The sequence below is a fragment of the Microtus pennsylvanicus genome, chromosome 18 (genome assembly GCF_037038515.1).
Source record: "Microtus pennsylvanicus isolate mMicPen1 chromosome 18, mMicPen1.hap1, whole genome shotgun sequence".
NCBI classification, from domain to species: Eukaryota; Metazoa; Chordata; class Mammalia; order Rodentia; family Cricetidae; genus Microtus; species Microtus pennsylvanicus.
Window position 1 is genome coordinate 12,971,320 of NC_134596.1, and position 25,544 is coordinate 12,996,863.

General features: G+C 42.7%; 1 protein-coding gene across 2 annotated transcripts in view; it reads left to right on the forward strand.

Annotated features, from left to right (window-relative positions):
• Gabrg3 (gamma-aminobutyric acid type A receptor subunit gamma3) overlaps positions 1-25,544 on the forward strand; it is a 490,885-nt gene that overhangs the window by 462,103 nt on the left and 3,238 nt on the right. For both annotated transcript variants that reach the window (XM_075952432.1, XM_075952433.1), the window contains 4 exons: positions 357-494; positions 17,971-18,123; positions 23,374-23,570; positions 23,834-23,893. In XM_075952432.1, the coding sequence (XP_075808547.1) occupies positions 357-494; positions 17,971-18,123; positions 23,374-23,570; positions 23,834-23,893 (548 nt within the window). The remainder of the gene's footprint in view (positions 1-356; positions 495-17,970; positions 18,124-23,373; positions 23,571-23,833; positions 23,894-25,544) is intronic.

The window sequence follows — 25,544 nt, forward strand, 5'->3', positions numbered from 1 at the left end:
AAATATAGGTATTGTGCTTAGGCCAGGAAGGATGAGTTGGTGCCTATGCTAACAGTAAAAAAAGCCTCTGATCTTGGAACGTCAAATCACCATTGTTCAAGGTTAAAATAAATGTAGACAATAGTCTCCTAGCTGCTGCACCCATAGAAACATGGCGAGGCTTCTGATTAAGCAATCTTTGGTTCATCCTGAAGGCAGGCGGTAGTATCCGTTGACATCTGGAGTCTCTGTGTCTCTGAAAAATGAGAGGAAACGGGACCAGAATGATGGCTCCTGCTAGGTGATCAGAAACACATTTTGACATTGTGTTTTCATAGATCTAATTTTGCAGGTGCTGATATCTGCTCTGCTTACAGATGGCTACCCCAAAGAAGAAATGGTGTACCGCTGGAGGAAGAACTCGGTGGAGGCAGCAGACCAGAAGTCATGGCGGCTCTATCAGTTCGACTTTATGGGCCTCAGAAACACCACGGAAATCGTGACAACGTCTGCAGGTAGGAGCACTGACCGAGAGGTTAGTGACCTTCATCTCCCGTTTGCCAAGCTCCTGCCAGGCCCTGGTGAATTTCCATTGCATGCTTAAATGATGAATCTTACGTAGCCAGGAGCACTCAGGACCATATTTAAGAAAATACAGCTGATTCAATAATGAAAATACGTTAAAGGTTTAAGATGGGGTAAGATCAGAGCAATTGGAACTGACTTCTATTTTTGAGTAAATTCTGTGGAGGCGTGATATCTACGAACCTAACCAGGCTGCTCAGAACTGCCTGGTTTATGTAATCCTAGCTGGGGACTGGGTGACTTGTGAATCTGTTTTATTTCTATTTATTTATTTTTTAAAAATCTATCTTTTTCATTTTACATACCAATCCCAGTTCCTACTCTCTTCCCCTCCTCCTGGTCCCGCCACCTTTCCCCCCTCCCCACCCCAATGCTCTCTTCAGAGAGGGTAAGGCTTCCCATGGGGATTCAGCAAAGTCTAGCACTTTGCTTTGAGGAAGGACCAAGGCCCTCCTCATTATATCTAGGCTGAATAAGGTATCCATCCTAAGAGAGTGGGTTCTAAAAAGCCAGTATAAGTAGTAGGGATCACTGCCAGTGGTCCCACAGTCTGCCCCAGCCGTCCAACTGTCACCTACATTCAGAGGGTCTAGTTTGGTTCTTTCCCTGTCAGTCCAGAATTTGTGAGCTCCCATTATTAGCTCAGGTAACCTGTTTCAGTGGGTGTCCCCATCATGGTCTGGACCTCTTTTATTGTATTCTCACTCCTCATACTCTTCAACTGGATTTTGGGAGCTCAGTGCTCTGCTGTGAATCTCCGCCTCTGCTTTCATCAGTTGCTGGACGAAGGTTCTATGGTGACATTTAAGATAGTCAGCAATCTGACTACAGGGCAAGGCCAGTTCAGGTACCCTCTGCTCTATTGCTTGGGGTCTTAGCTGGGGTCATCCTTGTGGATTCCTGGGAATTTCTCTAGTGCCAGGTTTCTTGCTAGCGCCATAATGGCTCCCTCAATCAAGATATCTCTTTCCTTGCTCTCATCTCTGTCTTTCCCCAATCTCAACTATCCAGTTCCCTCAAGTTCTCCTCCCCCTCCCAGTCTCCCCTCCTCCTCCCCTTCTGCCCTCCCTTCTTTCCTCACACCCATGCTCCCAATTTTCTCAGAAGATATCTTCTATTTCCCCTTCCCAGGGGCATCCCAACAATGCAGATTCTGTAACATCCCCTCTCCTAAGACTTAGGTGCCATTGAGAATTCTCAAATAAAAGGAGCTGGTGAAAATGTCCTTTAATAATAGGTTCTACTCTTTATTATTATAAAATTTAAGACAGTTCTGAATTTATTATAACATTGAGAACAATAATTATCAATTTTATATCATTGTGATTATTTACTCCTAATGTATAGCACCAATTATATGACAAGTGAAATGCATAGATTAACTTAAATTTTTATGTCTGTGACCTTCTTCCTGGTACTAGGTATTTAGTTGTCATAATCAACTATCTTTCAATTGTCTTTCTTCTGGCAAATGTAAAGATAAGATCTTGCTATTTGCTAATGTGAATAGGATTTGCTCTGAAAATCCCATAATAAATTATTTTATTGATGACTAGAGTAATATATCAAATTTTTAATTGTAATATATCATCTTAAAAGTAATTAAACAATTAAGTATATCTAATGACAAAAATTGCATAGTAGACATATGCATATTCAAAAGGGTCCTGAAGAGCTACCTGATAAACTATGAAAGGGTTTTCTCTTTTTCTTTATGGAGTTGAGTACTGCCCCTCCAAGGTCTGTAAAGAGTTGTGTTGGGATTTTGTTGGGGATTGAGTTGAATCTGTAGATTGCTTTGGTGGGATAGACATTTTTACTATGTTAATTCCATCAATCCATGATCACGGGAGATCTTTCCATCTTCTGATATCTCCTCCAACTTCTTTTCTCAAAGACTTGATGTTTCTGTCATACAGGTCTTTTACTTGCTTGGTTAGTCTACCCCAAGATATTTTATATTATGTATGACTTTTGTGAAGGGTGTTGTTTCCCTGACTTTCTCAACCCATTTATCATTTGTGTATAGGAGGACTACTGAGGGTTTTTTTTTTAAGTTAATCTTGTATCCATCCACTTCACTAAATGTGTTTATCAGCTATAGAAGTTCCCTGGTAAATTTTTGGGATCACTTACATATCATCTACAAATAATAATACTTTGGTTTTGCCTTCCCAATTTTTATCTCCTTGTTCTCCTTCTGTTGCCCTATTGCTCCAGCTAGAACTTCAATTACTATATTGTATAGATAGGAAGAAAGTAGACAACCTTGTCTTGTTCCTGATTTTAATGGAATTGCTTTCACTTTTTCTCCATTTAATTTAATGTTGGCTATTGACTTGTGGTAAATTTCCTCTATTATGTTTAGATATGTCCCTTGTTTCCCTAATATCTACTAATCTCTTTGATCAAGAAGGGATGTTGGATTTTGCCAAAGTCTTTTGCCAGCACCTTAGATGATCATGTTTTTTTTTCTTCTTTCAGTTTGTTTATATGGTGGATTATATTGACTGGTTTTTGTATGTTGAACCATCCTTGGACCTCAGCAATAAATCTATTGGATCATGGTGGATGATCTTGATGTGTTTGGTTTGGGGGTGTTTTATTGGGTGTTTTTTCATCCATGTTCATGAAGGAAATTGGTCTATAATTCTCTTTCTTTTCTAATCTTTGTGTGGTTTGGGTGTCAGGGTGACAGTGGCCTCATAAAAGTAAGTAGGCAGTTCAATAAAGTAAATTAGGTAGAAGTTGGGAGATATTTAATGACTGGTTCTGTAATCAGGAACAATGTATGAGAAAAGAATATAAAATAAGTAAAATAATATAAAGATAAAAGGGGAATAGCCCTTGCAGGGCAGGTGTCACTGTGGTTTGGGAGGTAGATTGGTTTACTGTTAAGTGATAGAAGATGGGAGGATGAAGAGTCATGACTTTGTTCAGTGGACTGGAGAGGCAGCAGTCCATGTTTGAGAAATGGCTTCCCAGTTCTGACATCCTTTAGATTTCACAAAAATGCATATTTTACTAACCAAAACCCAAGAGAAAAACCTCATAAGGAGAGAAAGAGACCAAGAGATGAATAAGAAAGTGAAGCTACCTAACAATGGCTTTAGGATGAAAATAACGTATTTCTAAGACAAAAGAAGATGGGTTGGGTGTGATATCACATTGTGTAGTAATAAGAGTGGCGGGGCTGCGTCCCCAGCACCCCGGCCGCCTGCTAGCTTATGCCCGAAATAACAACACACAAACAGTATTTATTTAAACACTGCTTGGCCCATTTCTATCTAGCCTCTTCTAGGCTAACTCTCGCACCTGGACTAGCCCATTTCTTATAATCTGTGTAGCCCACGAGGTGGCTTACCAGGGAGATTCTAGCCTATGTCCATCCTGGGTCAGAGCTTCATCTCGTGCATCTGCCCAGGAGAGGGGAGCATGGCCTCTCTGCTCCAGAGAGCAGAGCTGTTGAGTCTGAGCTCACTTCCTCTTCCTCCCAGCATTCTGTTCTGTTTACTCCTCCCACCTATGTTTTAGCCTATCAGGGCCAAGCAGTTTCTTTATTGCTTAACCAATGAAATCAACAGATTGATATATGATACTCCCACATCAACATTGTCTTTAATCCCAGTACTCAATAGGCCAGTGAATCACCAAGTGTTCAAGACCACCCTGGTCTGTATAGCAAGTCCTTGTCCCAAAAAGGGAAAGTATGGATAATTTCACAAGAGGACACTGATTTTTGCATTTTTGAAAAAGAAATACAACCATTTAGAAATGGAAGAAAGAACATTCTGTAATTTTTTAATTGAGAATGCAAAAAAAGATCAACTAAAATAAGAAGTGAGAAAATATGGGAATACACATAAAAGCTAACCATTAGGAGACATCAAATTATATAATAATTTAGACTTAAGCAGGCAATAAGTGGGAGAGATGACATGTGAAGTTTTCATGTAAGAGTCTTTGGTTTCAAAAACAAGTAAAGGTAATTAGAGCCCCAGGAACAGAGCTCATAGACAGTGAGTTAAAAGAGAGAAAACGTATCTTAAATTGAATTTTCAAGTTCAGTAAACTGTCCAGTGCAAAGGGTCAATGCCAAGGAAGTTCCCAGACTGTCGAACAGCGGACGAGAAGTGTGTCTTTCAGCATCTAGAGGAAAACACTGAAGCAAAACTAATACAGATGTCTGACTTTGTACCAGGATAAATAACAACCTATTAATACTGAAATTCTAGGCACGAAAGGAGTCAAAGAGTTTTAGAGATAACGAAATTACCAATGGAAATAAAGAGAAGATAATCTTTTCAGACTTTAAGGAGAAAGAGTATGGTGCCGAGAGCTTCGTAATGAGCTACCATCCTTTCAAAGACATTTCGAAGCTAACCCTTGCCCTGGCTGTATCAAAATTGTCCTAGATGACCGTGAACCTTAGCCAACTTTTCTAAATAATATAGTCAGGACATGTGGTATTTTTTGGCTATGGTGTGTGATCATTTGGTGTGGTTCAGGCTTCAGGAAACTATGCGGGACAGGTTCAGGAACACATCCTGAGATATATTCGGAAATACATCCTGCAGAGAGCTAGGGATAAGAGCCATCTTCTAAAGACTCAGAACCATCTCTCTCACGTGGCTAGATTGTAGTCGCTAGGCTTTCAAACACACCATTGCATCAGATGGTGAGATCAAACAGAAGCCTGGGGCTCAAAAATTAATTGCCGTAGCATCTTTTTCTGGCATGGGTTTCACTGGCAGCCTCCTGCGAGGACCTGGGGAGAGTCTAGTTGTCGGTCAGATGCTAAAGCATCGCCGTGTGATGACCACAGCTGATACTTCTGATGTTGATTCATGCTTGAAGTACAGAAGCAACTCTCGGTAATTGTCCAGAGTCCAAAAGCATCGCTGTGTGTATGAAGTTTCCATTGTCACCAGTGTTTAATACTGAGAACAAAGCTTTAAGCGGTTTCCCCAGCCACCCCCTCTAAGCACAGAGGGCAGGTGCTGTGCCATGGGGCCAGATGGTCCTGTGTCCGCTGTGCCCCTAGCCTGGTATTTGGCCCTGGGCAGTTCCTGTGACCATCACAAGTGAGCTCCCTGATGCAATAGGAAATCTAAGTAATCAAACTGATAAAATGATGAATATCCTAGTATACATGATTAGGGAGCATTAAGTTACATAACGTTGAAGTTAGCTGAGGCGTGCTGCCTCCAGTATGCCTGGGCAAGGAATAGAACGCTGAGCACGCTCATTAGCTGAGAAGTGCTGACTCCAGTGTGAATAGAGAGAGCTGGTACACTCACCAGGCTCTTTAGCTGAGAAGCCCAAACTCTGGTGTGAATAGAGAGAGCTGGTACACTCACCAGGCTCATTAGAAACCATCGGAGGGAAACATTGGCACCAGGACTGGAGTTTCGGCTTGCTGAGAAAGTTTCTGCTAATGTTTGATCACCAAAATTGTCTGATGTGGGAGTGTCATATATCAATCTGTTGATTTCATTGGTTAAGCAATAAAGAAACTGCTTGGCCCTGATAGGTTAAAACATAGGTGGGAGGAGTAAACAGAACAGAATGCTGGGAGGAAGAGGAAGTGAGCTCAGAGAGACGCCATGCTCCCCTCTCCTGGACGGATGCAAGAGCTCTGCTCTCTGAGGCACGCGATGAAGCTCCGACCCAGGATGGACATAGGCTAGAATCTTCCCAGTAAGCGCACCTAGCGGTGCTACACAGATGATTAGAAATGGGCTAAATTAATATGTGAGAATTAGCCTAGAAGAGGCTAGATAGAAATGGGCCAAGCAGTGTTTAAATGAATACAGTTTGTGTGTTGTTATTTTGGGGCATAAGCTAACAGGCGGCCTGGGTGCTGGGGACACAGCCCCGCAGCTCCCAATTACAACAATTGTCCTTTTGTTAGGTCCTATTCCCATAACCAAAAGAGACAATCCTCTCACACAACAGGCCGTGAGGCCTATCCCCATATCACAGAGCATACAGAGAAGGGGCAGCTCAAGGGGGCAGTGCAGGGTGATAAGCATAAAGTCCCTGTCTGCTAAAAGGTCCCTGGTTCTCTCAAGAAAACCATAATTCTGACCCTTGGGCAAGAAAGCAACAGTGATGGACTTAAGAACTAATTCTGCTGATATCTTTGCAGTGTGGATCTCCCGTCTGCCCAGCAGACAGACGACAGCTCCTGTGTCATTTATATTGTTGAAAATGTAACCTGGGGCTGGGACCAGAAAGAGATTTCAGGTTGACAGCCTACATGGAGCACGGAAGCCTGTGCTGTCAATGCCAGTAAAATCTATCTGTGGCTGGCTCTTCTTTGAGCTTCGACCAGAGAAGGACATCCGCTATCATGAAAGGGCTTTTGTTTTGCTTTGTCTTGTTTGTTTTGCAGAAGCGTACGAAGTGAATGAAGTCTTACTGGGTGGGGGTGGGGCAGGGATTTCGACCTCAAAATTCGGCCTCAGGCAGTTCTTGTGACCACAGCAAATGAAAAGGAAATGGCTGTTGAAGTTCAGTGAACTAACAGATGTCAAGTGCACAGTCGCTATCCGTAGATAGAAATAATGTCTGTCGCTATTGCCTGAATGCACTTCCTGTGAGGGAGGATCGAGATATTGATGTTTTAGCTGTCTTTAGGAAATAGTCCATTAATTCAGCTGCTAGCATTTAGTTCAGTGAAACACATCTGAACAGGGATCTATGGTGAGACTGTGTTTAAATACCTCTCATAGAATGAAGTGAAACCTTGCCCTCTTCACGTTTGCCTAAATGGAGTCTGGGAAATAAACCAGTCTAGGTTCGCAGTTATCCTTTCAAAAGTTGTGACAACATCTTTGGCTACAAGATTGAGTGGAGAGAAAACAAACAAAAAAAAAAAAACCTTCACTATCTACCAAGTAATCCTTCCTCTGCAATCCACAGAGGAAAGTGGGAAAAACCTCTGCTTGGTCTCATGAACCTCTCCACTGAAAGATGAAAATAGGTGGTTGAATTCCTAAAATAACTTATACATTCCTTTAAGATCCTGTCTAAACAAATATTCTTACCATCAAACCTAAAGGAATAATACAGAGATGTGATTATTTGCTTGCAACATTTTGTGCTTTCGGTTTGGTCCTTGCCGGGCCCCGTTGAGCAGCGCGGCATGTCAAAGTCTTTATTCGTGGAGGGCTGTAGGCTTGGCGGGTTGCAGACATGACCTCCGGCAGTACACTCCCTGTGAGCCTTGATGAGTTCAGGCTCTCTCGCTGTGACGCCAGTAGTTTTTACTAGGATATCACTGCCAGAAAGAGTTCATTTTACATAATGGACCTGACCCAGAGTTTTCAGAAAACCTAGCAAAATAATGAACCCAGCAAAGGCATTTGGATGTGAGACAACAAGGGGTGGGGGGTTCCCACCTCAGATGCCTGGGCAGCAGTGCAAGGTGGGGGGGCACACGACTGTGCTTACAGGTTTTCTTAACACTCTGACAAGCCCAAACTAGTCATTTCCTTCTTTAAAGCTTTTTCGATGGTGTAAGATTTGTGTGGTTTTGGTTTTTCCAAAGCTTGCTATCAGACCATGTCGGTCATATCTACTGATCCTTGGCACTCAGGCATGAAGTTCTTAAAGTAGAAGCTTCATGCGGAGCTGCGCAGTGCTGTGACTAGCCCTTTCGTCAGGACTGATTATGCTGAACTTAGAACCACATTTCTTTTATGAAAAGTAGCTTGCAGGCCCACAGTTTTAATGAGACTTGCAGGCGTAGCTGGGAATGCTGCAAGTCTTCCTAAATGTGTCTTCAGTAGAGGGATCCAGGACATTGGAAAGGTTTTTTTTTTCTTTCCTTGTCATACATTTACAGATAAAAAGAATTAGCAGAACGATACACTTTGGTCTGAGGACGGTATGAAGTTAGTACCACTGGAATGGAAACTGATCTGTCTTGGCGATTGTCCCCACCCCATCAACTTTGCTGTGGCAATGTGTGAGTCTCTAGGAGGCAGAGTAGTGGATATGGATCCCATTCTTTTTCTGCTACAGGCCTCTTACAGTTTTGATACATTTATTTACCTGTTTGTGTGGGTCTCCCTCCTCCCCGTGGCCACTGGCCCATGAGAGAAGAGGGAGCAGACAGGACAAACAGGGTTTAGAGGGCGGTGGAAATAGCTTTCCAGGAGACAGTTTCAGTGTTACAGCTTGATTTTATTTCAGAGTAAGGGGAATACGTAGGATGGAGACAGCAACAGGGGCATTACCTAATTGACATTTGGCAACACAGTCCTATCATATAGCTGGACCTAATTATCATATGGGGGAGCATTTAAAGGGAACTGTGCTGGAGGTCACACTTAAATACAAGTCAGGCATCCAAGAGCAGGGACAGCTTCAAAAGAAGGTCAGGCATCCGGGCCTCGAGACGCTGTCCAAATAACGTAGAGAGGGAGGAGTCCTCCATTTACACTGCACTCAGAGAGGTGTCTAGACATAGTAAACTGCAGCCTTAATAGCAGGGGTCTCCAGCATGTTTGTGTCAGTGTGTGCATGTATGTGCGTGACTATGCTGTGATACATACGTGGAAATCAGAGCCCAACTTCCATCATACAGGTTTCGGGGATTCAGCCCACCTGGCCAAGTCTGGTGACAAATGTCCTTGTTGCCTGAGCCACCTGATCAGCCCCACAGACTTTCTTTCCTAAGGTCTTTTTTGTTTGACGGAGGTCAAAATGTTTTTTAGGGAAGGAGTTTCAGAACACCACATTGGTTCCGTGGAGTGCTGCTTTAAATAAGTTTGTTTTCTCCATGTAGAACAGACTGTGTTCCAGGTCTATGTTTATATTACTCTTATGTTGATGAAGGAGCCACTAACAACAAGGAATCTGCATTCACCTTGCACTGGGTGCCCTGACATGTCTGTCACCCATGAGATTCTGTCTTCAGTCCTGATACTGTACAACAGACCCAAGGAAGAGGTGCAAGTTTATTGAGTAAGAAAGAGTAAGTAGTCAATTTGAACAAAGGAAAACACTTACACTGTGTTGTAAGGTGAAAGACACTCTTGACATCTTTACCAGTTCTGTGCTGGCCATGGATTTGCTAAAACAAAGCCAATCACAAAAGGCCATCTACCAGCATCTCTGCATGACAGTTGTAGGAGGAGGGCCCGCTTGTTCACCACGGCCACCCAGCTAGCTGAGCCCCGAAATAACCACACAGAAATTGTATTCATTAAAACATTGCTTGGCCCATTAGCTCTAGCTTCTTATTGGCTAACTCTTATATTAATTTAACCCATTTTTATTAATTTGTATATCGCCACATGACAGTGGCTTACCGGCAAAGATTCTAAATGGTGTCTGTCTCAGGCAGAGGATCCATGGCTTTTCTCTAACTCCGCCTTTCTTCCTCCCAGCATTCATTTCCATCTTCTCCACCTACGTAAGTTCTGCCCTATCAACAGGCCAAGGCAGTTTCTTTATTCTTCAACCAGTGAAATCAGCACATAGACAGAAGGACCTCCTATACCACAGTCACCTTCTAAAACCATTAGTACATATTCTAAAGGTTTAATATTAAGGTTTCTAAGCTTTATAAGCATAGAAAACATTTTGTAAACTTCCTCTAAGCCCTTGGTGTGTGTGTGTGTGTCTGTGTGTGTCTGTGTGTGTGTGTATTTCTCAAGTTCTAGTTCCTTCAACTGTAAGGCATATTGATATAAAAAATTTAATGTTATGTTTTCACAAACTCAATAGTGGAAAATTATGAAGATAAGAGTTTTTAAAACAAGACAACGTCCATCAATTCTTCCTCACAGTGAAAATTACAGTGATAGTAAACATATATGTTCTAAACCAATGTTTGAATAGCTCAAACAGTTTACTATATCAATGTAGATGTGGAAGTGTTTCATGAAACTTTGAATTATTGATTCTGCATGAAAAAATTATAGGATATTTTTATTGCTTCAGAATAAAGGAGAAAGAAAATGAAAATAAGGCAAAGACCCCTTTTCAGCAAATATTTTCTAAGCTGTCTCAAACACTTTTGATGATTCAGTGATATGTTTTAGCTATCTACTTGCCATGAATCAGGGTCCATCAAGATGCTCGGTACTGAGAAGTGAGCTGACATCAGACCCCTCCCACAGGAGCGGGGTACCTCAGCAGCTGAGCCTTTGCAGCAGCTTAGACTTTGGGTCCTTTCTCCTCCCACTCAGCTGACGTCAGACCTCTCCCGCTGGAGCTGGGATAGCACAGCAGCTGAGTCTTCTCTGGGTCCTTACTATTCCCACTCAGACAGAACAGTGGTTTCTGGGAAGCACTGCATCTCGGGAAGAGTGGCGGGAAGGGCTGGGGCATGGCCTGTGTGTTGAGAAGTTTTGAGCTCCTGGCTGTTAACCAGGGCATAGTGACTTCTCTAGTATGATGAATTAACACTCTTTAATTTTCCCAAATACCTCATCTGGATTAGATATTAGATCATGTGACTTTTCCATTTTAACCTGTTAACATGGTAGATGTTAAAACCCTGAACCGACCTCATTTCTGAAATTCCATCTGCTTGTCATATATAATTATTTGTTGCATCCATGATATATTATGTTGCTTATATCATAAATATCTGCTGGTATTGAAGAGGTATACAGTAATAATCATGAGGGATAGTCATCTCTAGTTTTCTTTCCCATGGTTTTGAGGTAAGAATGCAGGCTTTGTAGAGTGAAGAGAAAGCTATTTTTGCTCCTGATGTTTCCTAAAAGAAACTTATCAAGTATAATTGATAAGTTTCCTTCTTTTGAGATTATAATTGGATCTCCCTCCTCTTTCCTTCCTCTTAAACCTCCCATGTGCCTCTCCCTCTGTTCTCCTTCATGGGCTCTTTTCTCGTTAATTATTATGACATAGGCACATGTATGGATCCTGATCACTCCACACAATGCTACCTGTATGTATGTTTTCAGGGCTGACTACTTGGCTCTGGGCAACCAAATGCTTTTCCCCAGGGAAGCCCAGCTCTCCTGCTCCCAGCTTTCTTCAGCTGCTTATAGTTCTTTGTGCAGGATTTTCCCCATCCACTTTAACCTACCCACTGATGTCATCCTTATTTAGCTCATTTTAGGCCGTTACGTTGGTGAGACTTGATTGGTGTCGCTGCTGACATTACTAGAAGATACAACAACACAGAAAAATCCCTGATGCCCAGGCTCTTAAAACCTTCCCTCCCTCTCCTCTGCAATGTTCCCCGAGCCTTAGGCGTGGGAGTGCATGGAGATTTATCCATTGGGTCGGAGCTCCACAACTCTGCATTTTTATGTTGGAAACCTAGTTAATTACTCAGTGCTAGTGACATCAAGGAGGAGAACCTACACCCACAAATTTACTAAACCAGCATAATCCCTAACAACAATCTATAAATGTAGTTTTCACACCTCATCAAGGAAACTTCTCTTTGCAACAGCTGGAGATGGCTCCAGAAAACCACAACCAATAAAAATGCAGAATTAATTTTTCTTTGAATATTTATCATGTCTATCTGTGAGATAGATTTACACTAAAGATATCTTTGTGGAAAGTTTTTAAAATTATAAACTCAGTTTATTTTAATTCTCATCTCACTCCATTCAGAATGTCTATGATCAAGGAAGCCACTGAGAGCACATACTGATAAAGAGCTGAAGACAAGGGAACCCTCACCCACTCTTGATGGCATTGCTAGCGGGTGCAGCCGCTGTGGACATCAGAATGGGGAATTCTCAAAAAAGCTGATTGACCCAGCTCTACCCACTCATTGGCATATACCCACAGGATTTGAAATTCCATGACAAAGTTCCTTGCTTAGACAAGTTCATTGCCCCTGTGTTCACAGTAGCTAAAGGATGGAAGCAACCCAACTGTTCTATAGCTGATGAATAAAGTATGGAAGTAACTCTTTCTCTCCTCTCTCTCTCTCTCTCTCTCTCTCTCTCTCTCTCTCTCTCTCTCTCTCAATGCATGAATAGAACTTGAAAATAGACTGAGGTAGCCTAGACCAAGAACAGCAAACACTACACTTCTCTTTTATTTGTGGATGCTCAGCCTGAATCTTTACACTTAACTATATGACCTGAACAACTACAGCAGCCATGAAAGTGGATACAGAGAGAGTAGGAGTTTTAGATAGATACAAGACAGGACACGGGAGTTACAGAGGAGCCAGAGGGCGACACTGGGGGACTATTTCAACAGATGGCAGGAAAGATAATATAAAGGGAGAGGGAGGAACGAGAGGTGGGTAACACTAAGAACGTAGCCATTCTTTAAGTAGATAGTTTGTTTTCTTGAGATTTATTTCCTCGATCTCTTTGTCCATACCAAACATAAATCCTCTGTTAAATGTATACCTTGTGAACACTTCCCTCCCATTCTTTGGGATTCCTCTTCACGTGCTTGAAATTTTCCTTTTCTGTGTAGGTTTTTTTTAATTTTTTAAGAGCCCATTTATTAGTTTCTGATCTTGCTTCTTCTGCTACTGGCTATTCTGTGCAGAAAGTTCATACTTATGCCTATAAGTTGAAGCTTACTCCCTGTTTTTCTACTGGGTTTTGAGGGTATAAGGTGTAATGTAACTTAAGGTTGCTGATCTATTTGAAACTGAGTATTGTGCACAGCAACAGAGAAAGGTCCATTTTTTTCATGCATGTTGAAAACCATGTTTCCTGACATTGATTGAAGACTCTTTTCGCCAACGTGTATTGCTGACACCTTTGTCAAAACTCATGTAACTGTACTTGCATAGACTTAGGTCTGGATCCTCAATTACATTCCTGAGTTACATGTCTGATTTTGTGCCCATGTTGAGTGGATCCTATACTATGTCTCTAGTCTATAATTTGAAGTCAGACATGATGATGATTCTCACAGAATTATTTTTGATCGAGATTGTTCTTGTTTTCCTTGTTGTTCTGTACTTCTTCTGGAAGAATAACTGTCTTGCCAAGACTTGAAATTGGATCTGACCCTTGCACGGACTGTGGGATGATGGTTTCTGCCAATTTCTCTGCACCAGGGCCCATGGCTTACTTCCTTCTTCCAAGAGTAAGCCACAGGGCTGGAGCTGTTTACCTTTGCCTGCTTCCTTTTGGTTCATTGCCCAGATCACTCTCCAAACTTTTCAAACACTCTAATTTTGCAATGTTCCCAAAGTTATTTATCTCTTTTAAATAGACTCTGTGTTCTTTGACTCTTCTCCTTTACTGAGTCACGGAGATCACCTTCAAGTCTTTCATTTTCCTGGAAGGTCCTGTTCTGTCATTTTAAATGATGTTGAATTGTCATTGTTATTTGAAGGCGTAAGTCATAAACAATCCCACACCAGTTTGGAATTATGATTATTAGAGATGTTATTTATTTTAAGGGGGAAAAACTTACAGATCACTGTCCCAGACAACAGCCCTCTGCACAATCAGGAATGGAGCCTACTTGCCAGAAGCAGAGCCAGTAGCCAGAGCGTGAGCAGAGGGAAGTGGCCAATTTTTTTAAAGGGAGAGAGACCACACCCCAGGGGGCTGGTATCTCAGCGGCTATTGGCTGAAGGAGCTACTGCAACACCTTCCCCTTTTGTTTAAGTAAGGGAATTCTAAACCTACTATGAAATTATATACAATAAGTACAAAAATCCTATTCTAACTAGCTTAGGTCTTGTATAATAAATAACTTGGACAAGTCATGAGAGGAAAGTAACTCTTGTTACTTTGTGTGCTTTGGGATTGTCCTGCCTGGTGTTGGAGCTTTGTGGCTTAGTCAAATAACCTAGGTTTACCAAGATCTTGGTTCCTTTCCCGTGGTGTTTTTTTCACCCTGTTCAGGCTTTTAAACTCAAATTCCATTTTGTGTTTCATAGTGAATAATCATATTCACCTGTTTAGTGGTGCATTGGTTTGTTTGTCTGTTTGGCTGTGGTCATCCAATGAGTTGCTTCATCTCTCTTACTAAATGGGTCTTTGAATTTCTTTCATTTCTTTTTGATTGTTTTTTTTTAATTCTGACCCGATTTTTATCTTCCATGACATCTACCGTCTCCATTGGAATGGTTACTTTATGAAGTGATTATTTTAATTAAGTTTTTTCATAACTAGTTCTGGTTCAGCTGGCTGTCTTTTCAGACTGCTATTTTTGATTGTTTTGTAGGTACTATCATTTCACCGGCAAGCTATGCATGTTTTGTACTGAAGCAGATATTGAGAAAAGCATATTGCATGCTTGGAAGTGGGTTGAAGAATTGAATGACTTTCAGTGAGACTAAAAGCACATTTAGTCAAAAGTTCAGCGATTGTGGCCGCTCTTACAGGTATCCTGACTTCAACTCCCAACACCCATATCACACAGCTGACAACTGCCTTTAACCACGCACACATATGCATAAATAAAATGCAACCTTTTAAACATCAGGTCATCTTTGTCTCTTGCTTCCCACTTTTCTCTGCATCTTCCTTTCTGCTCTTCTTAGAGCACATCTTTTGCCCTGTCTCTGCTTTGGCTTTACTCCTGACCTTTGGCCATGTTTGTTATGCTGGGTGTTGGGGTGAGGGAGAACTCGGATATCACCCGATGCTTTAACACAGGACCTAGTGTTAGAGAGGATCCGTGCTTGTGGGTCTTGTTCTTGAAATCACTCCCATTCCTCTTTGAGATACAATGCTGGCCTTGCCAGGTAGTCTTGCGTCTCTCCAATCACACGGTGTTCTGTCTTTCCCAGATGCTCTGCCCCTAGCCTCAAATTGTGGTAGGTTTCCACCTCTGGCTTAGTGAATGAGTTTGGCTGTCCTTGCTCCTCTGCATTGGAACATGTAGAGGGAAAGGCGTGGATTTTCTGCATCTCTCTTAGTAGCCCCATGAGGTGGCTCTTTGCAGAATCTTCAGTCTTTCTTGGAAAAATCTGAAAATTCTCTGGAGAGAAAAACAAACAAACTATAGGAGGAAGGGGAAATGGGGCTAGAAAAAGGCTCCACACTTTCATGACACCTCACAACTAGCATTTCGCAAGTCAGATGTAAGGTGATGCTGCGTGTCATTGCTGGATAATAACATGTTTAGTTGTTTGTTTTTTTTTTCTCCCAAGTAAGCAGTGCTTAGAGACAGCATCTTGTCACTAGTTTCTAGCTTCATAATTTGGACTAGTCTTTTGTCCTGAAAACTTATCTTTTCGATGGGTACAATAGAAGTTGTTAACTTGCAATCACTATAGACAGGTGAAGAGGTTGCTCCAATTGGCCAACAGTCGATTACGTCATCCGCGGACCAATCTCCCATTCCTTTCACCAGCAGATGCTCTATTCGAATGGATGCACCGTGAAAGGGTTGGTCTCGATCAAACTAAAAATGTTTGTAAAGTCTTAGAATTATGAAAACCCTCTAATAAAGAGTTGGGGGCTATAGTTTTAAAACCTTAATGAGTATTTCAGTATAGAAAAAATTCAGACTTACAGAAAAATTGTGCAGACAACATAGGGTCCTTTGGCACCTCGGACCCAGTTTCCTTGCTTCTCTAGGTTGCTGTAGCACATTTGCAAACAGACAAGCTAAGGTCAAGTCAGCATTATTAAGGAGACACCATAATGGCCAGATTTCCTCGTTTTCCTCCACAGTCCCCCTTTTAGCAATGACAGATATCACGCTGCATTTAGTGACCAAATCTTCCTGGGTTTTAATGGCTGTGAAAGTCTTTCTGAATCTATTTGGTTTTAGTAAACTTGGCCGTTTGAAGAATCCTGGGAATATGTCATGAGGGTTACACTTCTGACAAGCAGTGTATGCTGGGAGCTTCCTCAGACCCCACCCACCAATCTGAAAAAGTGGGAACTGGGAGGACCTTGGTGACCAGCGTGAGCTTGTCCGCTGGCCTTGGAAACATCTCACTCTTGCTTTCTTCGTTAAGCCTCCACAAATTTCCTTCAGATACATGTGTCTTGTTGACCTCCAGCCTCTGACACCTTCTACATCTTCTGTGGGTATCTCATCTTTTGCATCTTTCTGGATTCTCTCCATCATTAAGATTCTGGGATAGGGGCCTCCCCTGTAATCTCATTTCCTTTTTGAAACCACCAAAGTGGTGATGTTCAGTGCGTGTACTGAATACTGCTTTCTTGTTTTTAACATAAGAGTACAAGTCTCTGGTTCTTCAGACTTTGAAGCTGAAGTAAGAGTTCCATGCAATTTTGATGCAACATCGTCCCATGCTCTTGACCCTTCATCTAGTTAGAAACCAACACAGGACTGCTATGTCTGGTATAAACCAATACAGGACTGCTATGTCTGGTATAAACACGATTCTAAACATAGACGTCTGCAACTTAAACATGTAAGAAAATGGTTGTATCAGAACAGAAATGGTCTCACTAATATTTAAACATTAAAATCTATTTTTAAAAATCATTCAGTAACAGCTGCTTAACAATCCAAATAATTATTCTAAAGATTTTCTAGAACTTAATTGTAACATAATCATATTAGCTAATTAACTTTTTACATGGTTGGTGTACTTAAATTTCCCCATGTTTTGCTAATTCTAATAACTATTACTTTAAGATTAAAATGGCCTTGGGCATGAAGTAAAACCAGATTTTAGTGAAGTTATTGCATGCTTCTCTTTTAAGATATGTGATGGGGCTGGAAAGATGGCTTAGCAGTTAAGAGCACTGGCTGGTCTTCCAGAGGTCCTGAGTTCAATTCCCAGCAACCACATGGTGGCTCACAACCATCTGTAATGAGATCTGGCGCCCTCTTCTGGCCTGTGGGCATACATGGAGGCAGAATGTTGTATACATAATAAATAAATGAAATTTTTTTTTAAAAAAGATATGCAATGCTTTCTTTTTGTTTTAAGTGACTGAAGACAGGATGATGAAGTCATGGGTAGGGGTGCACACAACATATAGAGATGCCTGTGTCTTCTCCCTGAAGTGGCACAGTGAGGCAGAACCGACATTTTGCCATGCACCGTGCTCTAAAAGCAATGGAATAAATTGCACATGAAAATGGACATTTCGTTTCTGCTGTTATTGAAGACAAAAAGCCTTAGAACGACCAAGCTCTGTTCGAGGGCTGAAGTTCCTTTGTGACTCTTGATGCAATTCTGCAGCACACAGATGGTCTCTGAACAGCCTCTTATCAGATGACCCGCCAGTTAGAAGATGTGTGTGCCTGTCTCCAACCGATAAACATGTGTCAGTGTGTCCTTGACACGGCATAATAACGTGTTTACAAAGTCACAGGCGTGATGCAGCTCAACGGCACCAGCATTTGACGCTTTTTCCAACTGGTGTCCCTGGACTTGTAGTTTTCATCCAAGTAACTTAGTTAGAAAATGAAATTATAAATCCTTTCCCCCCCTCTATATTAACCCATGGATGCCATCTTGATTTGGGGAATGCTTTATTGCAGGTGATTATGTTGTCATGACGATCTACTTTGAACTGAGTCGAAGAATGGGCTACTTCACCATCCAGACGTATATCCCCTGCATCCTGACTGTGGTTCTGTCCTGGGTGTCATTTTGGATCAAAAAAGATGCGACACCAGCAAGAACCACGTTAGGTAAGCTGCAAATAAAATTTCATCCGCCATTCTGTGCAAGGTCAATGCGGAAGCATTCACAAAATATCTTAATTAAAGAGAATTCAAATATAATTGATTTAAGAGCTATGTGAATTTTTCTCACTATTCAAGTTTGGTCTCTCTCATCTCTCTCTCTCTTTCTCTCTGTCTCTCTCTCTTTAATTAAGTTTTATTCAATCACAGTGTGCATCAGAAAAATAGGCAGTTTTCTTCCAAGGAGGTTTCAAATATTTAATTTTTATAAAACTCACTTGTTAGAATATAGAAAATGTTCAGATCCTCATTGCTGATTCACTATTAGAGAAGTTTCTTGTTTCTTAGAATGGGCTCCATATAAGAAATTATATATAATTTAGCTGATGCATATAATTTATAGTTTTATAATTATATGCATTAGCCCAAGAGCCAGGGGCCATGGTGGACAGAGCATGATTTCCCAGCCCAGCCAAGTTAACTTGGTTTTAGGCTATGGCGCGGGGACAAAGGCCTGTCGCATAGCTGCACTGATCTTCACAGACTGTCGGTCCTCAGCACACTTGGCTTCAATGGCAAAGGTGCTGTGCAGTAGGCGGCTTCCTTGGCATCCACCCAAGCCACGTAGCTCTCGGCTATCACACTATAACATCTGCTTGTCCAGGGCATTGTGGTTTGTGCTGGCCACAGGATACAATCTGCTGCAGTTGGGAGTCTTAGCGCTTGTGCTCCTAACTGTCTCCTCTTCCTAGCTCTGAAGCAGACGCCCAGGTGGGCTCTCACAGTGGTCTCTGTGCCAGCATAAACTCCAAAGCCTGCTCAGGCCTCAGATATGCTCTGGTTCTTCATTAATCTTTGAAAATTTTGGAAATTCAGATCCCAAGAGCAAAGGTCTCACACTGTGACTGAGGAGCTCTCTGGCCAAGAGTACATCTAAGCCTAGCATGAGCATCTACCATTCTTTGCAAAATAATCATTCTACATTATTTGCAGAATATCCCAGTTGAAAATAATAGGAAAAAGCATTTTGATCTTCTGAGGACGTGAAAGTATTTTTTTGAGACCCTTGTACATGGCAAGTTCTGCCATGGTCCCGTGTCTGATTAAAAGCATGAAATTGACTAATTCAAAGATCCTGGTAGGCCCTGCATCATGCCTTGGCGGCTCAGTAGAGCTGACCCTGTTGGCAGGGATGTGGGTGAGTTAGCCCCAAGGGTGTGAGCCTGGGAAAGCTGACCCCATTACTAGTCTGTCACATGGCAAGCATGAGCAAGAGGGAGATGCCTCCCTTGACCCTGCAGCAGATGAGGGAGCTAACCCTCCCCCTTCCCAGCTGCAGCACTCAGGAAGGCTGGCCCTGCACCTCACCTGGGCAGCACAATAGAACTGGCTGTATTGACAGGGGTGCAGATGAGCCCAGTCAGGAAACATGACCATGGGAGCTCTAGCCCTCGACCCCACCACTCATCTGCCCGATGGTGGCTCCAGTGAGGGAAAGATACCCCGCCCCCACCCTTCAGCCTCCTGTGGCAGTTGAGAGAGCTGTCCTAAGGGAATAATGGGAGAGCCGGTCTTGCCCCTTCACCAGGTGCAACACTTGGGAGAGTGGTCCCTGCTCCTCTCCTCAGCAACACAGTAGAGCTGGCCCTGGTGATGTAGCTGTGGGCGTGAAAACAGAACTGGTCCCGCCGCTTGCTCCTTGCTGTGTAAAGTGAACATCCATCTGGGAGCTCACCCTGGTGGTGGGGACAGGGAGAGACTGCGGGCCTGGAACCAGGGTTGTGTTGGCGGAGCTTGTGAAGGAGCAGGTCCTGCAGATCCAAAGCTTCAGGATCTCCACGACACAGGGCGACAATGGGATATCCAAGCGGAGTCCCAGTGAGGGCCCAGTATCCACGGCATAGCAGAAATCAGAGACCTCGAACCCGACCAGTCACTCTTTGCAATGAACACTTGCAAGTAAAGATGCGTAAACTGAATGGCTTACTGTGTGACTCACCGAATCACACTGCCGCATCTACGATGAGATCTTTCTTTTCTCTTAAATGTTATTTTATTGGCGGGGGAGGTCGCAAGAGCCGAGGGTGGATACGAAGGGATGGGAAGATGGGGAGATGAATGGGATAGAATTACATGATGTGCAAGACACAAAGAATAAGTAGAAAGGGAATTTTTAAAAAGTACAAGCAAAGATCCCGCTGGATGAGGACTCTGATGTCATTCTCTGGTTGGCACATTAATTCCCTAGAATATATGCTTCCCCTATGTATATCTGTCTATCTATAGCATGTATAGAAAACATGTTAAACAGATTCTCAATAGCTTTTGAAATACATGTCTAATATGCTATGGTCTAAATTCAGCACCGAAATACACCTTTTAAGAAATGATCCTGACTTTTAAACAGTAAGGCCTGCCCACATTTGTTCTATGTGATTTTGAAGGACCCAGAGACATTTATGTCTACGATGGATGAACAACAACGAATACGTCCTTGCTCTCCGTGTGCTGAGGCTTAAATCTGGAGGGCTGCCTATGATCATGACTTAGTCTTCTTTCTCTGGCGCTACTGCCATGGAACCTTTAGGAGAAGAGGCCTGACTGCTAGAAGAAGGTTGCTAAGTAGGCCTCGGGAGGCTGCACCCAGTTCTAGTCCAGCCCCATTGCCTGCTGATGGTTCCTGAGAGGAACTCTGTAATGTGCTTCCTGTTGTGATACCAACGCGAGATCCCCCCACAGGGTCTAATGTCCAGACGGTCGCGCTGTTTCGGGACGTTCAGAAATTTTGGGACACGTGTCAGCGAGGGCAGGTATATGAGGGGGTAAGTCTAGTGTAACCGAGCTTATCAGAGCTCCCTGCTGCCTCATCGGTTGAGGTGTGAACAGACCATATAACAAGTTCCCCACCTGCATGAGCCTCGCCCCAGTTGCCATACTATTGCTGTCATGCTGTGTTAACATCCTATGCTATGAGCCAAGATAGAACGTCCTTGCTGGACCTTGCACGTGCCAGACATTTGACAACGTGATAAAAGAACAAGCTAACGAGCTATGTTTCTGCTCGATGGGAGAACACCCTGTGGCTAATAGATCTGGCACAGACTCTCCGTATACAAAAGTTAGCTTTACACGGAACACACTTGGATGGTAAAGTCGAAGATGTGCAATTTCTAGAGGAAAACTTATGAATGTAATATTGGGTTATATAAAAAAATTCTCAAAAAAGGGTTTAAATGAAGAAAACAAGAATATTTAGAACACAAAAGATATTTGAATAAATGCGTACTTCATGTTATTGGGCAATATAGACCACCATGAAGATTTACTAGTTGTATATAATAAAGGCATCTGAACATTCCTTCCCATTTATCTTTAGTAAAATTGTATGGGGCTAGGAGAAATTTTGACTATATGTAAGGCTCCTTGTATTATTGGCTTCTGACAAAATATGTTATAACAACTTTTTTAGAAAATGCAATTTTTATTGATTTTATTGAGCCATGCATTTTTCTAACAGCTTTTAATTACTGTAGAATAATACTTCTAATCACAGACCCCATTTCCCCGGATATCCAAAATGCAATCAAAAGTCACACCATCAAACATGTCAATTTGGAGGTAGCAAAGATACTGGCATTGCGTGAGCAGGCTTCTCAGATGCTAGCAAGAACATGTCTGATGAGCCCGCTTGAGGTGAACGAAGGCAAGAGCACAGCTCATGAAGACAGAACCGTGCTGTGGAGAACCACGTACATGTTTGGGACAGGTGACACCGTAGTGAAAGAAATAACTCACAAGATTGAGCATGCCAGGGGAAAGGATCTGCGGACTTCAGTGTAAATCAAGAAAAAATTGTGCCACAAGCAGAAGAAATAGACTGAAAAAATATGAACACATCATCCCCAGAGCCTGTGAAATACCAAAGAGTAAAGTCTAATATTTCTACCATAGATGCCCCAGAAGAAGCCCATTAGGCTGAAAATGGACTCAAAGAAATAGTAGTCAAATATTTCTCCAGTTTTCCAAAAAGCAGACAGATGCGTATATTCATGGAACTAAGTAAATTCCAAACATGATAACTCCAAGGAATTTCATGCTAAGACAAATTATAATCAAACTCAAAAATGGAAAAAGATTCTTGAAAGTAGTAGAGAAAAAAAAAAGACAAGATTCTTCTTACAGGGCATCACAGCCTGAATGACAATGGGTTCTTGTTGAAGCGGTCTCTACCGAAGGAAACAGCCTCTCAACCTGAATTTTACACCCATTGAAAATCTAATGTGGCCTGAATAAGCTTTAACTCTTTAAAGAAAATATTTAGGACAACTACATTGTAATCATAGAAAAGTAAAAAGCAACCGGGTGTTTACATTTTGTTGAAATGGGGATAAATCCTGTGTGCACACTAACTGAAGGACCCTTTGACATGCTGTGCAATGTGACACTATGCCCTTATATAGTACACCATACAGTGCGCTCGAAGACATCATAGGGCCTGCAGGTGCTGCCAAGGGCCTTAAAATCTGAAACCATCAAGAAGGAAATCTACAGATGATTGTGGTCACTTACAGAACAGCAGGAAGGAAAGTCAGAAACAAGAAGACAAACAGAACAAATGAAACACAGAATGAGGCACGATCGTGTGTCCTATGATTTAATACCTGTGTGCGGTGTGAGCCACTAAGGTTCACCAATTACAGCGGAGAGGTTCTGAGTGGGAAGTGTGAAAACTGGTCCATGCGTAGTTTCAGAGAGGGCATCTCAGAGTGATGCTGGGACTGAGTACAGAAGGGCCAGAGTTTACACAGCAAGCGGGCAGGAAGCCTGGTGTGCAGAGCGGCATAGGAGATCCGGGAAGGATCGAGTTCTATCTAAAAGCACTGTAAAGGTGAAATGCCAAACAAGCAGTGAATGACGAAAACCTGTCTTACGGGTGTTCCTAGGTGTAGGATTGTATCGTGGTCCCGTAACACATCAGAAATGCGATCAGGACATGCGCTGGAGGTGCCTCCCCTCCTGACCCTCCCCCACTCATCCTGCACACAGTGGTGTTGGTTGCTCCTCTCCTGACTGCAGCTGATCACGCTGCACAGGCTGCTCTGCCACTGTCAAGTGCCATGGGGCAGCCGCCACATATCACCTGCCTGGAACTCTCGGAGTCAACGTTCAAAATCTCTGTGTTTCTTACTTTGTGTCGCCTTTGGCCTTCGGGTCTGGTGCACTGTCCCCTTACGCTGACAACTGTCCTCTCTGCAGGCATCACCACAGTGCTCACTATGACCACGCTCAGCACCATTGCCAGGAAGTCTCTTCCTCGGGTATCCTACGTCACCGCCATGGACCTCTTTGTCACCGTGTGCTTCCTGTTCGTCTTTGCCGCCCTGATGGAGTACGCCACCCTCAACTACTACTCCAGCTGTCGAAAGCCAGCCATCAGGAAGAAGAAGGCATCGGTGAGTGGCTGGGAGAGCCAGGGTATCCCAGAGGTACGGGGGGGGGGGACATTTAAGGGAAATGTGTGCTGAAATCCTGTTACGTCCTTCGGGATCTCCGGAAGTGAGATAGAATTGTGGGCGGGGCACTAAAATGGAGATGCAGCCCACTTCTCTGGGGTCAGCGCCTGCTGTCGGCGGTGCTAGGGTGGGCTTATCAGAAGACTGAAATGTTCCAAGGCTACTTTCCAATTCTGCTTTCTTTCTTTCTTTTTATTTTGCAGTTATTGCATCCAGATTCCACGAGATGGATACCTGACCGATTAAGCCTACAAGCACCCTCTGTATGTATAGATTTAAAAATGCCAATATTTCTGGGAACTCTGCCTAAACTAAGCTTGCACTGAAAGATATCTTCCTCATAAATGTGAATGAGTGCTGCATGTGATCCGTTAAAAAAAGTTTATTACAACCAAGTTAGAACATTTGCACAGCAGGGGAAACATCCTAGCCTGTCTACATGGGGACCTTGATGGAGCATTGTGTGCTTCCAGCTGCACTGCAGACATCCATGTTGTATGTATTCATGCAATCTAAAAAACTAAATGATAGCCATCTCTCCAGACCAAACTTCTTTTAATATTTGAAGTAGCAATCTTCCAGGTCTTTATGTTAATTGTTATATGTGTCACATTTTATAGACGATCCGAAATGCCTGTAGTTGCATATTGAATCTATTAGAGACATTAACCTTTGATTTGTAATGCAATGTTTATTCTGGCTCTCGCTTCATGTTCACAGATTGGTTTTTTTCTTTTCTTTTCTTTTCTTTTCTTTTCTTTCTCTGCCTACCCTCTGTGGTTTCTAGCCTGAATGTCCCCGCTTGAATGCCCTTCTTTCCCCACAAATAGCATGGCACCCTCACTTCCTTTTGGGCACTTTTGTGATAATGTATGCCTAAGTAACAATTCATTTTATGGTCACAAGTGAAACAGAGTGCAGCAAAATTAACACCTATCTATGCTATTAAGAAACTAGAATGAAAACCTAGAAATGTCATTTTAAACCACTGACCCTTAGGTCATGTGTTGTGTTTGTGTGCAACCGTGACTTTCATTCCTTGATTTACTTACACTGAATGTTTCATGCCACCTTGTATCATGACTGGCTCCTAGCTCTTAACAATGCCCTATACTCTGTGCATCTCAACCATTTTTATGAGGAAAAAATACATAGTCTTTACACTACAAAAATGTGTCATGGGATGTTGTCAGAAGGGTAGTGGGCAAGCATCTTGTCAGCCCTGAGAAGCCAACAGAAACTGCTTCCAATGACTGTTAGACAAAGTCATAGAGAGTGAGGTGCAGAGAGACGGATGCCAATCAGAACTAGTAGCCTGAGGCCCAATGAGCACATCTTCACACCCAGAAGCCTGGGTGTTGAGCAAAAATATCGATGTCTTTGGTGTAGGAATGATTCTGCCAAAAAGAAAGAGGGGGGAATCTTTTAACTCAGAGAAAAGGGGAACTCTCCTCCACAAAGGCAAACTGTGGACAAAATGGAAAGGTTCATGATCTAGAAGTTCACAACAAGGGGTGCCACCGCAGCTAAGAAGGTACACCAAGGATGATGGCCAATGAAGGCTCACACAGCCATGGGGGCAGAAGGGAGAGCATTTATCCATTGCATAGAATTATCACCACTTCGGCTCTTAGTTCATTCCCAGAAATAACAAAACCCAAATGAGAAGTCTCCAAGGGATAAAGACAGAACCAGGACTATGTATATGGTTGAGACAAGTCACTCACTCTGCCCTGGGCCTTGGTTCCCTAACTTGTTAACTGCAAGGCTAATGCCCTTCACAGGTATCTGGGAACCAGTGTTCCATGAAGGACATGGACCTGTGGCTTAGGCCTGGTGCAGAAGGAGGAATCAGACACTGGCTGGACCAAAGAGGTGGCTAGAGAGGTATCTGCTAGGTGTCTCTTAAGCATA